Raw genomic sequence first — 16196 nt, 5'->3', positions numbered from 1 at the left:
AGTCAAAAACATCTTGAAGGCACATGAGAACAATACAATTAGGTTGGGTGGGTATCCTGATGTTGGAAATTTTTGTTAATGTATTACAAATCATCCAGATACCTTCTGTCCACACCTGTCATAGGCAATGCTGGACACATGATATATGTTATTTATCAGAGTATATAGCAGTTAGAGATCTTGATTAAAGGAGCAAACGTGTCAAGGGCTTAGAGAAAGAAGCTAATCTTTATTGTGGGAATGCAATTCTAAGATAGAAAAGTTATTCATGATGCAAATCTAACTTCCTAACTCATGGGAAGAAGAATAGGTGGAGAAACATCCCTTGTATTATCAGTTTATATCAGAGAGTGTCAGGATAAGGAGACATAGAGGGATGATTCTAGGTCACTCAAATGATCTAGCCCTATTACTATAGCCCACTGTGAGACATTCCTCACTCTTCAGTGCTAACAATTGTTGCATTTCCTACATTATCAATAGCAATGTTTCTCTCTCTCTCTCTCTCTCTCTCTCTCTCTCTCTATATGCATGTTATTGAATACATGGCATTAAAATACTGGCCGTTAAAAGCACAATGCTTTTTCTCCAGTTAACAATTTGTCTTCAGATGAAAGCACCTTGCAATAATAGGGAAGTAAGATAAGCAGGGTCAGCCTTAGTTAGTACTTGGATGGGAAGCTGCCATCTGGTTGCTGTAGGCTATATTTCAGAGGAAGGAACTAAGAAAACCACCTCCGAGTACTTCCTTAGAAAACCCTATGAGATTAATGGAGTTACCATAAATCAACATGACTTGAAGGACCGTGTGCACACAATCAGTAGTCATACTATCAAGTGCCAGCAAAGTGTAGTGATTTGAATGCTTAGACTAGGACCCTGGGGGACACGGATCTGAATCCCTGCTCAGCCATGGAAATCTTTTGGGTGAGCTTTGTCAACACACACTCTTTCAAACCAGGGCAAAAGCAATGGCAGATCTCTGAATAAATCTTGCCATGAAATTCCTATAATACCATTGCTGTACGTTGGAGTTATGGAGCCCCCGGTGGCACGGCTGAGCTGCTGAAATTGCTGACCAAAATGTCGGTGATTTGAATGCGGGGAGCAGGGTGAGCTCCAGCTGTTAGCCCCAGCTTCTGCCAACCTAGCAGTTCAAAAACATGCAAATGTGAGTAGAGCAATAGGTACTGCTCCAGCAGGAAGGTAATCATGCTCCATGCAATCACGCTGGCCACATGACCGTGGACAATGCCAGATCTTTGGCTTAGAAATGGAGATGAGTATCACCACCCAGAATCTGACACGACTTGACTTAATGTCAAGGAAAACCTTTGCCTTTTACTTTTATGTTGGAATTAACTTGAAGAGTGAATGGGGAAACTGGGAGAAAGCAGGAAAGTGGTAAGAAGAAATGGAAATAAAAAGTGGAGGACTATATAAAAATAATTTGTCAAATACAGCCTCTCCCTTTGCAAAGGGATTCTGGTGGGTGGACTAGCGTTCCAACAACAGGAATAGATAGGAGGTACAGAAGGCAAGGCAATTGCTATCCATGGAACATTTTTGTAATATTTTTTTCTTGAAAATAATGAATATGTAATACAATTTATCAAATGATGTTTACAAATGAATACTGCTGCAAAACATTTATATAATGCATTGTATATAATTGGCCCAGTCCCTGGAAACACTGAACACGTAGAATGCACAACTGGTGACGTTTTCTCCTTTCTGTTGGGTGTAACTTGGAAGGCAATTACTCGTTTGAGCTATTGTTACCTGGCAAATTTGTGATCAATATACAGATAACATCAACCAGCTGGAAGGAAGAAAAATGGGTAATTAGGCAGCTCAGGATGTTTACACAGAATGGTAATAGCTTGAGCCAAGACAATTGCTTTTGATAGCCATCTCAGAACCAGGTTAAGCTTGAGGCAAATTCCTTAACAAAAACCTTGGATCCAGGTTTGCATCATAGAAAGGTATCTGATATCAAGATGATGATAGTTACCTGATTAATACAGACATAGTTCTGTATATGTGTCACAGTTCTCTAAACTGTGATCTAATTTAACAGTGTGATCTAAATTTGTTTTATATTTACATAAAATGAAGAGAGGAAAATTCCACTGTATTCTCCTTCAAATGTGAAATATTTGGCTCTACAATGAAATAAGTCATCTTCAGTGCTGGCCTAACATCCATCCACTACATAACTGTCTATTTATAAATGAATAATTTCTTATACCATATCACCAGGGAACATGGAAGATTGTCACAAAACTCTGAAAGGTAAACAAGATGCATATTACATAGTAGATAGTTCTGGCCAAGTCTACAACTCAAAAATGAGTTGAGCAAGAAGAAAAGAGGGAGGTCTGCCTCAGACGGGTTGATGAAATCAACCCACAGAGTGTCCTTCCTTCTCGGCTGTTTTGCCAACTTCCGCTCGAAAAATAAAGAGAACTATCTCATTTACAAGAGTTGTCCTGCACTTTGCAGCAACTGAAATAGCTTTAGGTGTTGTTGAATGGTAAGTGTTTTAAACAATTTGGCAAGCGTTTAATGTCAGTTGATGTTTTTATCCAAACCGTCTTTTGCATTGTGACATCCTAAACGGGCTCTTTTAAATTAGGAAGAGAGAAGTAATTAATGCTTTGCTTGGCTGAAAAGTTTCTCTTTATTTTGGAGTCTGGTTTAAGTTTGGAAAAATTAATTGGTAGTTGTTGTTTTCCATTAAGTATTATCTGCATGGGAAACTTCATTTAATGAGTTTCTCATTTTCACCTTGTTGTATCCCTATTTCAGAGAGAAAAAGGACTTTTGCAGAATTTCTGCTTATCAGGTAGTTGAAAGAGACTAGAACCAATGTGGCACAGTAGTTGTCCATATAGGACTGAGGAGACCTGGGACTCTATCCCATTGAACCATTAAATCACTATTGTGTATTCTTGGGTCTAGTCATTCATATTTTTTTTGCCTAATAGGATGGTTGAGGTCAAAGTGGGTGAGATGGAAGAATTCTTTTTAGAATGGTTGAGTAAGCTAAAATAGCTGCATGTATATATACCATACGCATACCAGAGTTAACAAAGTCTCTGACAAAGAAGCTCCTTTCCACAAAGTATTTTATGTCCACTCAGTCTCCCTTTTTCTTTCTCATTCTTTGTGTAGTTGGAAGTGTTTACTACCGTTAACTTTCAGAGAATGGTGAAGGCTGGAGAAACATGGGTTTTTAATTTCAGGTTGTAGCACTGTGCCTGTGGTAAACAATGCAAAAAAGCTTGAGCTGTGTAAGAATGGTTTTCTGCTCCATTATTTTGCAATAGCTATGTGTGCCTACCTACAGCAGTCAAGAAAAAGAGCAGCTGCCTCCAGAATTCCTTATGGAACATGCACGAACCACAAAAACAGAAAGAAAGGGGAACAGCAGATACACCAGTCTCACATTACAAAGCACCAAAATAGAAATCATAACAACTAGAGGCAAATGAAACAAACAAACAAACAATAATCACGGGATGCATTTCACATGTGAAGCATTACATTTGGATGCAAACTTTGCTGAAATGTGTTGAACTGCTCTTCCTTTTTGTGGTGTAGAAAGCTAACCTCTTCATGTCATGTTATTTGTTCACCAGGTCTGAAGTTTTCTGTTAAAACAGTCATGGCCAAGGACACATCTATTTCATTAAGTATATGTTAAACATTTACAATACACATTCCACTTTTGCGGGGGTTAGGAGATAAATATCCCAGTGAAAGTGAAAAGTTGCGATTTAAAAAAAATGTAAATTTTAACCTGAGATTGCACCTCTTTAGGAATCTCTTAAGATCTTCAGGATGACTCTGTGGTGAGCTTCCACCAGACGTTCACCAAAGAATTGTCTTGGGGGACCCAGAGATTCCTAGAGAGAACATACTTGCCAAATCCACAAAAGTAAAATCACAGATGTGGAAATCTGACTGTATATTGAGAAGACCACAATTCAACAGAAAACAAGTAGAGTTTTTTTTATGACTTATTCCTGATTAACTTCATTGCTCAACAGATTATAAAGGAACCTTTGGGAGACAGCTGTCCTCTACTGTGACTGTGTTATGCAAAGACTATCTTGGGCCATCTTTGAGGGATGCCTTAAAGACATCCTTTGGGATGTCTTTAAGGCATCTCTTATAATTCTATACAGGCAGTCCCCGAGTTATGAATAACGTGTAGGTTTGTTCTTAAGTTGAATTTGTATGTAAGTTAGAACAGGTACAGTTTTTAAAGTCCAACACCAGCCAAAATATTTTTAAGTTTTGGATAGCATAGGGAAGGGTTAGCACACATGTGGTGTTTGCTTTGCTGCCTGTGCCTCCATTCAGAAGATTTCACATCACATCACTTTCTGTCCTTGTGTGAGAATTGAATGTCTAAAAATCTGGTCTGTTGTGGAAACAATGATTGGTACTAAAGCTTCAGTGGAGACACTTTTCACCGTGATAGGTCTTTCAGGAGATAATTTCCCTTCTGAGGGAGTAGATTTCTCTAATTTCCTATTGCCTCAGACCCATTCTTAACTATTCTTAACTATGAGTTGTTTGTAATTCAGTTGTCTATAACTCGGGGACTGCCTATATGTCCCGGTGAGGATATAGTCTTGTGAGATATAGTCTTGTGAGCTAGATAAGTTAACTTCAGAGAAGTGGAGATGGACATCTTGAAATAAATGGAGGGGGTATGATGAGGAAGATCAGCGAGCTTGGGGATTCATTTTGCTATGGCATGAACAAATGGATTTAATTGCCAAGAAAGGAGATTCCACCTTAAGAACATTCTGAAGATAACAGCTGTTTGAAAAGGGAATGAATTGCTTCAGCAGGTCGCGGAGTCTCCAAGTCTGGAGGTTTTTCAAGAGAAGTTTGAAGATCAATTCTAACCTGGGTATTTCTGCACAGCAGGGAACTAGACTAGGTGGCTCTTGCATTCCCAACTTTATGATGCTATGAACTTTAATATTCATTCTATATGCATGTCTTGACTATGAAATCCTTTCTTGGAAAATATTCAGGCCATGCACATGGAATATATTATGAAGAACACCAATAAAAGGTTTTTTATTTCATATATGACCTTTAGTAACTCTATAACTAAAAACTCTATGAAGTGACAGAGTAGAAGAAACCAAAAAGCCTATAGTTATCCCATAGCTGAAACTAAGAAACCAGTTGACCTATATGGAATAAATGTCTCAGGCAGAAAATTGATCTTATCTTACAATAGTTGCAGTCTCCATTAGTTCAAGGTAACTATGAGGGTGATATTTCTGCAAACAGATGTAATAAATAACATGGGATGTTTTTGTTAGTCAAAATCATTTGAGCTCAAGAAGAATATTAAGAGGCTTGGTGCCTTTCTCATCTTCTTTCTAAAGAATGAAGCAAACCTCTGCCAGGGCCATGGATAAGCTGAGAAGGCCAGTTAGAGGCAGAAAGCTTGGGTCAAATCGCTGGAGACAACCAAGAAGCATGGAGGAAAATGCGCAAACATACCTTATCTCAGAGGAAGAGCAATTCCATTCTGAAATCACTGAAAAGATGTGGGACATCTTCCAAAAACATGATGAAAGCAAGCAAGGTTTTATTACTCGAGAGGATATGCAGGTAAATTGCTGACGTAGGTAATCTGTTTTGTAGATCAAATACTGTAGTCAGTAAGCAATGACATGAAAAAAATGTTCTTGGTTTTTATTTATATAAGATAGTTCTCGGGGTTGGGAAGGGGAAGAGGTATTAACCAATGTAGGTACAATTTAACTGTGTTGTTTTCATCCAGCCTTCTCCAGTCCTTAATCTGTTAGACTGCAGTTTCCATAATCCCCTGAATGGAGGTTGAAGGAAGATGGAAATAATACCCTGACACATCTGGAAGACACTAGGTTTCGGGAAGTTTCCCCAAATGTAGGCAGAATTGCTACAACTGTTTTCTGTTTGATTTTTAAAAAATGTATCCAGCTTTTCTAGAACAAAACATATTATTATAATTACCTTACAATAGTTAAAATGCCACAATCACATCATAAAACAGGATGAAAACAAAGCCTTATTTAAAAAATGAAGGCCGGTCAGAAAATAAATACCAGACTTGGGGTTGGTTCCCTCAGGCGTCATCTGTCTGGCAAGGGAAAAGCTTGATGCAATGGGAAGGTCTTCAGCACTCAGTGGAAAGTGGCAGGACAGATTACCCCATGGGATGTGTTTGTTTATTTGATATCAGACCTCTTCCTTTTTCTTTTTCTCAATCTCCTCTTTCACTCTTTTCCTTCCTTCCTTCCTTCCTTCCTTCCTTCCTTCCTTCCTTCCTTCCTTCCTTCCTCATCTTGACTTGTTCTCAGTAATGGTATGCAATGTAACTTACAAATTATCAGTCCAGTACAATTAAAAAACCCCAAAGCACACAAATTATTAAATACCTATGTCTATCTATCTATCTATCTATCTATCTATCTATCTATCTATCTATCTATCTATCCATCACTTATCTCTCCACGTGTAATAAAAAAATAAACCATATATAGTTAAAACTATTAAAATTTAATCAAAAGACAATATTTAAAGAAATCAACATCACATCACAAAAGTCCATCACAGTTGGGTTATCAGTGGAAGGAGTATAAGAAGGGAGCCACTTTAGCCCCCATCCCCACAGCAACCTCTGGCAGGAAAGCCGTAGGAGAGGGTCTTTTTCAATAGGGAGAGAGTGATAGAGCCTGGGAGAAGCCACAGAGAAGGCCCTCTCTGATGGTTTTCTGACCAGAGGATGGAGGGATGGAAATATGGCACTCCTTAGAAAGACTTTGTACCTAAGCAGGCTCAAAAGGAAGAGTCCTTCAGATAGCCTGGACCCAGATTTTTGAACAGATTGTCCACAGATCTAATTTCATAGTGGAAGTGAGTATCTTCCAGCAGCAATTTCAGTGATTTTTTTCATGCTCCATTTCAATTTTCTTCTTGTCTTTGCTCCTCTTGACTCATGAGAATTTGTATTTCCTTCTAACACTGACATTTAAAAAATAATTTTATAGCATTTTCTCTATTTAGCCCCTTTAAATTGCACAACATATTTTGCTTTATCCTATTTGACTCGTTTTGTATAGTTTTCAATTATGTGAAAACTATACAAAAGTTTGGGCACATCAGAAATATGTGCATTGTTTTGTGTGCATTTTGCAAGTGTCTGAAGGCTCAAGGTGAGGAACACATTTCCTGTATGTTGTACAATTGAGACCAAGTTTCTGAAGTCTCAGGGTCTGGATCACCTTCTCTAGTTCTCAGCGTGAGGGGAAAAAATCTCAAGGTGAGAGCATTACATTGAAAAATTACATGTGTGCACATGCACAGATACCTATTTTCTTCATTTGTTACCATTGTTGTTTACTATATAAATTTTGTGCATTTGTAGTTGATGCTTCATCTATCACACTTCATTACATCACCAAGATTTGCCCTGTAACACCGGCCTTAGAACATTGCCAGGACCTATCCACTGTGATACCACAAAGTATTTGAAGTCTCTCAAAATACTCCTGATGTGTGATAATCCTAGACTGGCAATCCTATTGGAGCTTGGTGAGTCTAATGAATGTTGTCTTCTTTTCAGAAACTGGAGGGAGAGGTGCCTTGGCGCACAGAAGAGTTGGAGCTTCTCTTTGATGGCCTTGATGCTGACAACAAAGGCTACATAACCATTGAAGAGTTCACTGCAGGGCTAAGTATGCATTGGCTTAATCCTGGACGGCCAGGTAACCTGAAGGCCTCCAAATGCTTTGGTCAAAAGCTTCCATTTTGCTCACCTTCTGTCATGCTGGCTAGGGCTGGCGGGAGTGATAGTTCAAACCATTTGGAGGTTTCCTAACTCTAACTTAGAGCTTTAATACACAAGACTGGCAGAGTGGAATTTCAGAAAGATAGCAGAATTGTTGGCTGTAATTATTGCACAATGTTGTGTTCATCCTTGTGCTACTTTGTATTCCATCTGTTAGTATGGCACATCTACGTGGGGCTGCCCTTGAAGACGGCCCGGAAGCTTCAGCTAGTCCAGCGCGCGGCAGCCATGTTACTAACAGGAGCGGGACGCAGGGAGCATACAACGCCCTTGTTGTTCCAGCTCCACTGGCTGCCGATCTGCTACAATTTAAGGTGCTGGTGTTGGCCTACAAAGCCCTAAACGGTTCTGGCCCAAAATACCTTTCGGACCGCATCTCGGCCTATGAGCCCACGAGGGCCTTGAGATCGTCTGGGGAGGCCCTTCTCTCGATCCCGCCTGCTTCACAGGCACGTCTGGCGGGGACAAGAGAGAGGGCCTTCTCGGTGGTGGCCCCCCGGCTGAGGAACACCCTCCCTGTTGACATCAGACAGGCGCCCTCCCTTATGTCTTTCCGTAAGAGCCTAAAGACATGGCTATTTGAGAAGGCATTTAACTGAGTGCTACATTAACTGGTAATGACATCTGGAACGGAATATGGATTACGAGATTGGTTATGATTCTACGATAAGACGGAGCGGATTATTTTAGTGTAATTATATTATTGTGTATTAGTGATATGTTGATTTTTCGTTATTGCTTTATTGTAAATTGTCTTTTATATGTTGTACACCGCCGTGAGTCGCCCTAGGGCTGAGAACGGCGGTCAACAAATGCAGCAAAATAAATAAATAAATAAATAAATCTTTCAATGGGTGGGTAAAACCAAACAATGACTTTTTTATATTGCTGCTTTTTCATTAGTAATAGCTGTCTGGTAAGTCCCTTCTGCTGCAATTCCTATATGCTAGAAGTCATTTGGCATCAATGGGCATGATTCTCTTCTACTCCTCCTTGCTATTACCAAGCAAGCTGCTTTCCTTCTTTCTCCTATTCTTTTATCATATTGCCACAATTGTGAAATTCCAGTAAAAATAAAACATTCTGAAAGGCATACTGGGTAGGGCATAGGCCAGGAAGGCAGGATTATGGAGGTTGTGCAGGTTGCAGGACCATAACTCACCAAAGCACTGCCATTGCGCTAATGCAGAGAAGTGCAATAATTAATACTCTAAAATTGGTAGTGTATTTAATTGAGTCAGGCCCGTAGCCAGGATTTTGATTCACTGTCCCCAGGTTTGTAACCTTCCTGTGTTTTCCCATTTTGTCTTTCTGTTGGTTTGTTCCTGGAAGATTTCCAAGGTCTGCTCCTAGATCTTCTTATAGCTACATGAATGCAAAAAGTACACACACAAGAGGAAAAGTGCTTTTAGAAAATGCAGCTGTAGGTTTAACATTTGTAGATTGGATCATTCACAGATTTTATTACGATGGTCTCTCCAGTGCAATTTCCATCATCAGTGTCCACTATATACCTGCACAGGAGGACTTAGCAATTCCTAGGGAGGTATTCTCACATGTTTAAAAAGTGGTTTTCTTCCTGGTTTTGTGGGGAGTCCTGCAGTCATAACCCCAATGAATGTGGAGGGCTGACTGTACAGACATTTGAAGCAATGATTTCTCTCTTATGCCATCCACACTTATTATGATCGTCCACCTGGATCAGCAGAGCCCTGTGTACCTCACATGTGCTCAGTGTAGGTCATGCCCTACCACATGGCATGATGAGGTGACCACTTCAGGTGTCACATTTTAGGATGTCTTTAAAGTTTTTTTGTTCTTACTTCCAAGAAAGAGACACTTTTATTTTGTCTCAATTACCCAAATAACTTGACTAGAAGATCCTAGAAGCCCTGATTTTGGCAGACAGTGATTTTGCTTCTCTGCTACAAGCAGCAAAATGCCTTGTGCCAATTGTGGCTTGGTGCCTTGGCCCAATAAAGTGTTCACTTATCACAGGTAGCAATTTAACAGAGCATGAAATGGTACCTTTTGGATCACAACTTGAAGAACTCCCAGAATTGGAGGAGTTATAGGCAAAAAGCCCTGTGGTGCAAGCTGATCTGTTTTGTGCTATGTCTGTCCAGTGGTGTGACTCTGGTTGTCTACGTGGCAGGGCATTTTCTGAGCTCACAGACAGCAACAAGAGAACACAGGAAGAGGAAGGCCACATCAGCAAGGAATCCTACAAACCTGTCATTGGTGGAAGCTAATTTAGAGGAGCAAAAGCACTTCAAGGCATTCATAAACCAATTGGGAGCGGACAATATCTTTGAAGAGTAAGGATATGCTAACTTTCCGATTCGTTTTTACTGAATTTTACAGAGGGATCCAAAGAGAGCAGGAATGGGAGTAAGTGAAAGAAAAATAAAACTGGAAAAAGAACTTTTGCAAGATACAACTTCTCAGAAAATCCAGCCAGTAGATTTAGTGGCTAATCTTAGGTTTGATGGCTAAATTGAGCCAAATGTTGGGAGAAAGGCAAAATACTGGCTAAGGTGGGCATGCTGAGATATGTTAAGAATTAAGGAACAGCGTTCCTCAGAATATATTCTCTTGGAAACAATGAGCCAAAACCAAGTTCTCAAATCCTAGGTCACACACACAAAACCCTCCAAGCTTTTTAGCATCAGAAACCTTGTATGTATCCGTTGTTGATACTGCTATTCTGAAAATTAGGAATCAGATGCTGTGATCTGGGGTAAATCATCCAAACTTCCTGACTGTGAGAACTGTTCAGCAGGGGAAAACTCTGCCCCGGAGTGTGGAGGAGGCTCCTTCTTTGGAGGCTTTTAAACAGAGGATGGATGGCCATCTATCAGGGGTGCTTTGAATGTGATTTTCCTGCTTCTTGGCAGGGGGTTGGACTGGATGGCCCACGAGGTCTCTTCCAACTCTGTGATTCCATAAATATCAATTGGGAAATCCTGATCTTTCACCTGTTTTGCTCTACTCCCTACTATAATGCAGTGTGGTTGAACCTCCAACCCATGGCCTCATCAGTCCATAGGATGTCAGATTCCTCCTAAGAAATCCTGGGATTTGTAGTTTGGAAGAGTTCCCAAAATTAAATTGGTATTCAGTTGGTATAAACATGTTAGCAATTAAACCTGGGTCCTGTACTAACAATAGCAGAACCTTACTGTAAATGAGGGGTCCATGGAAGGCTCTGTCTAATCAACATTTGGGCAGAATATTCACAAAGAGGAAAACATTTTCTCTCTCTTACAGCCAGTCGGAGATCTGGAGGATTTGGTTGCAGCTCCGGAAAGATGAACCAGATTTGCTGGGAAACCTGAAAGAATTCTTGGATAAAATGACACACTTGATTAAAGAAGCTAAGCATGCAAAAGAAACGCTACAGTTCATGCTGGAAATGTAGGTCAAGGAATGTAAGGTGGAGTTATGATCCGAGCAGTGTTTCTTTCCAGAATAAAAAAGGAGACTCCTGCAAAAGGGGCTTTTGGAGATTCTGGGAACTGTAGTCCAAAAAAACTAACTTTGTCAAGATTTAGGAAGTGCCTAATATTGGGAGGTCAAGGATTACTCAATGAAGGCCCAGACTCAATTCTTGGCATCTCCAGTTAAGAACCAGTCTTGAAATATAGACCTAATGGAAATGAAGGCCCACCTGCATCCCAACTACCATTGTCCTAGTCTTGGAGGGAGATAACAGATGGCAGCAGCTAGACTTACTCCGTTCTCCCACTGCCATTCCTCTTTCCTTGTGTGTCCTATTTTAATTAGATTATAAACCTGAAGGCAGCAAATGTTCAAATTAACCATTTTTAAGTTGATCTGAGGTAGAGAGCCAGCATTGTGCAGTGGTTTAAGGGTCAGACGACAACTCTGGAGATCAGGATTCAAATTCTATGAAAATCCACTGGGAAGCTTGGCAGGTCACACTCTCTCAACCTCAGAGGAAGTCCAATGCAACCGCTCTATAAACAAATCTTGCTAAGAAAACCTTGTGATAGACTCTGAGGGTCACCATAAGTTGAAAATGCCTTGAAAACACATAAGAAAAGTTGATTTGATAAGTTTTGCGGCTGAAGAGTGGGGTATAAATGCTTGTAATAAGCAAACAAATAAATAGGCAAATAGTTGCAATTAGGAGTCCCAAGAGTCAATGCTCTTCCTTCCTGTTGCAGATCCAGAGTTGAGAGAGGTGTGTAGAAGCAGAAGCGAACAGTTGTAGTAATGGGGTTCACCTGCTGATCAAAGTAGCCCCTTTTCATAAAATTAGCCACTGAGCAGTTTAGAAGCCAACATTGTATGGAAGGTGCAACCGACAACATGTTACCAGTTTAATAACAGCTGATTTAATGTGCAGACAAACCTCTTCATTTGGTCCTCTGTACTAGGAAAGTTGCTGATCATAACAAGAAGGTACAACAACTATATGATGAAATGGAACAGCAAACAGAGAAGGAGAGACAAAGGCTCCAGTATGAGGTAGGTGCATGGCCAAATCATGATTTTTTTCCTCAGGATTTTATTTATTTATTTATTTATTTATTTATTTATTTATTTGACTTGTATACTGCTACTCCCAATTTGGCTCGGAGCGGTTTACAGCAGCAGTATGGGATGTATGGGAAAGGGTGTGTTGGCTTTGTTTTCAGTCCTACTATTTTGCAAAAACTAAGGGTGCCCATAACATTGCATTATGGCATGATTCAGGGGGGGAAAATCATTTTAGAACAAGATGTCCTGTACATTTAGTGAACATTATGAGAATGCAAAGGGAGCTCAAGCTTCTTGGAGACTGAGATAATAAAGTTGGTAGCTTTTAAAGTTAAGGATTTAGGGCTTATCTACACTGCCCCAAAAACCTGGACTAGCTGTGAATGTGCCGATGTCTCCATAACACACAGCCACTTTTAGTTAGTATTATCGAGTGTTTGATTGTCTGTCTGTATAATCTGACTTTCCTCCATTTAGACAAAATCAGGGGAGACACATACACACACATGAGAGAGGGTGGGGAGGGAGAAGATAATGGAAATGGAACAGAATATCCTGGGAAAGGGCGTGGCAGGTTGATTGATATCCTGAAAATTTAATGCTGCAACGTTTCATTGCTGGTCCTGCTTGTAGGTTGATTTAAATATCAATATGACTCATGTCTGTGAAATTTCTTAAGAGCTGACTTTTAAAATTTACAGTTATTAACACATTTGTTGTTGCAGAGTAAAACCAGGAGTCAGTTGTATAGTATGGAGATGGAGAAAGTGCTGACTATCAAGGAACAGGAAATACAGAATTTCCTTACTATTCAAAAAGAGGTGAGATACCAACATCAGTTTGGGAATTCATATGAGATAATACTGATATTGCAAGTGATCATTCATATATGAAATGTTTGTGCTCTCTCATTCTGAATCCACACTCCGTACAGCTGTCTGAGTAGTCCAGTCAACATATTTGTCATAACCAATATTTCTATTTTGGAATACCTCTTAAAATTTAAACTACAGTGGATTGCTGCACTTTAAAAAAAAGGCTTGTTTTCAAAATCAGTGGGATCTTTCTTTGAAATACATGCTTGGTATATCTGATATGCAAGACTTTTACACATATGGGTTTTTATCATTTATCCAGCTCCTCCCTCTCTATCAAACATGATGATATTGCAGCATGGCATCAAGACATCTGGAAAGGCACAGTTGTTAGAGAATGTGATGCTTCAGTATTCATTTGCATTGATTGTTATTTCTTAGTTGATAAATGTTTGACAGCATTGTGTAGTATACTGCAGAATCACTATGGCATTGTGACAAAGGTATGGTCACTACTCTTCTCCATGAGAACAAGAGAAGCTCATCATTGACTCAAACCATAGTGAACTGTGATCCTCCAGATCTCTGATGTTAGAATGTGTATGTAGGACTGCGAGAAAGGTCAGGATGAGGTAGAGAAGAGCTGGAAAATGGGGTTGGAGTACCGGTTTTGTAAAACTAGAATTTCTCATCTACAAAACATGATATTGCAAAGCAATTGAAAGCAGCAAAGCAAGTTCTGCTAAAGACATCTTTTTGTTCTCAGTCAGTTGTGGTCTTCACGCTCTTGGCCATATTCCTTCTGTATTTTGAAACAGTGTGGAATATGGTTGTGAATGTTGGATTAAAACTTTGAAGGCCAGGGTTCGAATCTTTGCTCAGCCATGGACACTCACTGGGCAAGCTTGGGGAAAGCACTTCTGAACAAATCTTGCCAGGAAAAACATGTGGCCATCACTTTAGGGTTGCCATGAGTTGAAAATGTCTTTGAAGACACAGAAAAACAACAACAAATCTTCACCAGCCATGGTAACAGAAACCAGAGAAGTAGCATCTTATTGCTGAACTAGCATCAGAATTTAGGGCTTTCTCTGCTGTGGCGCTTTGATTATGTAACATCCTCCTTTTAGGGAACAACTACCATCAAAACTGGAGTGTCACCATGGCACCAACTAAAAAGAGAGCATTTTGTTAAAATCTTTGGAGCCTAATGGATTTCATCTAAATTTGCACACAAGTCTCATTTTAAATTGTCTCAAACAGTTTGAAGGTGAATTCTTTGGAGACTAGGACTTGATTGCCTATTTGGCCATGAAATAGGGTGACCTTGAGTGAGTCTCACATTCTCATCCTCAGAAAACACAAATATATGTTGAGCCTTTGGCTGACCATGAGTTGATGGCACACAGTCTGGAGTTAACTTGTCAAACTGCTAAGCATACTTTAAAATCTGTTTTAAAATTGATTGCTGTTTAAACACTTCCCTGAGATTCTTGGGTATGGATTGGGATACCTATATAAAATATTTCAAGATGTTTATATTGAGACTATTGGACATTGGGCATACCATAAGACAAGGTTCCCCACTGGAGAACGCCTAGTGATGTGTAAGACATTAGGAAAAGAACATGACATTATAGAATGAATTGATTCAATTAGGAAAGCTACTAAGTTTGCAAGACCAGATTTCGACTGTTGATGACTGAAATTAATGGAGGCTGCTCATTCATAGGGTTGTTGTAGGTCAAAGTCAATTTAATAATAACCAAACAGCCATTTTATTTAATAATCTGCTTCAAAGTCAACATTGTATTTTATGTGTGCATCTGAGGAAGCAGACTGAACATATTGTGCAAATAAATCCACAAGAAACAACGTATCATTGCATGTACTGCTAAAGCAGGTCATGTATTTGTTGTTTAGTCATGCATTCATGTTGAAGGAGATGGCAAAAATAGGGTTGCTGGAGTGAGAATGGAAGATTTTTTTCCTGTCCCTTTAATGTCTGTATAGAAGAGGGACTTTCAGATGTTCTTCATCACACAACCAGTTAACAAGCAGCACCTGCTGAAATTCTCTTTTCTGCACATTATTAAAGGGACAGGAGACATCTTCTATTTTCACTCCGGCAACCCTAGATAAAAACCAGATCATGCCAGTATAAGTTCTGCATTCTTAAACTGCAGTAGCCATCTTCTACACTTGCTTGACTCTGCTACTTACCTGGCTAGGTGTGGGGAATGGGCTAGCAAAAGGAAGGAAGTGGTGAAGGATGGCTGGTTGATTCAAAGGTTGGATATTCTGTGAGTGGATCTGGCAATGAAGTAGGGCATGTTGAGATGGGATAGGTCCACCTCTAGAATTGCTAGACTGGGGATCACTCCTGGACCTTTAATGGTTGTGTAGAAAAAGGCATTTTCCACAAGAGTTTCTTGTTATCTGGTTGTGTGACAATCAACACCTGCTGAAATTACCTTTTCTAAAAAAATTAAGCAATTTACAGATACATGTACTGTCTTGAATTTTCAATCTAATCTACTTCCTAAAAACCAGCAAGGAGAAAACAAGCCCCTGGATCGGGGGTGTGGATGGCCCACAGCTGTTCATATGAATGTGATTTTCCTGCTTCTTGGACTGGATGGCCCATGAGGTCTCTTCCAACTCTATGATTCCATAATTCTATGATATGGGATAAAGTAGGTCAAAGCAATATGGAGCAGCATAGGAGAGAAAATGATTGGGAATGATGTAGAATTCAGTGCTTCAAACACTACTGTCTGGTTTTTCCCACAATGTGCCAGGCAAGAAAATGCAAATCTATCACATTCTCCAGTTTTCTGCCAGCACGCCAGACTCCTTTCTCAAGGAGAGGCCAAAGACCACTTGACTTGAGTCTTCATGGAACAGTTTAGCTTTTCTCTGCAAAGGAAACAGCACCACCTCCTGGGGAGGAGACATATTTTCTAGTTAAGGGTAGAAATATTTTAGGCCAAACAGTTATATCT

The 16196-nt window shown here is 39.8% G+C and overlaps 1 protein-coding gene across 1 annotated transcript in view; it reads left to right on the top strand.

Moving 5' to 3' along the window:
• The first annotated feature begins 2471 nt into the window (after positions 1-2471).
• Positions 2472-16196, top strand: part of RAB44 (RAB44, member RAS oncogene family) — a 33726-nt gene continuing 20001 nt past the window's right edge. The window contains exons 1-7 of the mRNA XM_060773158.2: positions 2472-2536; positions 5421-5649; positions 7646-7757; positions 10026-10188; positions 11141-11287; positions 12274-12364; positions 13102-13197. Coding sequence (XP_060629141.2) covers positions 5422-5649; positions 7646-7757; positions 10026-10188; positions 11141-11287; positions 12274-12364; positions 13102-13197 — 837 coding nt within the window. The 5' untranslated portion in view covers positions 2472-2536; position 5421. The remainder of the gene's footprint in view (positions 2537-5420; positions 5650-7645; positions 7758-10025; positions 10189-11140; positions 11288-12273; positions 12365-13101; positions 13198-16196) is intronic.

Source organism: Anolis sagrei, chromosome 4 (assembly GCF_037176765.1).
Source record: "Anolis sagrei isolate rAnoSag1 chromosome 4, rAnoSag1.mat, whole genome shotgun sequence".
In the NCBI taxonomy this organism is placed as follows: Eukaryota; Metazoa; Chordata; class Lepidosauria; order Squamata; family Dactyloidae; genus Anolis; species Anolis sagrei.
This window is presented reverse-complemented; position numbering and strand designations above follow the sequence as displayed.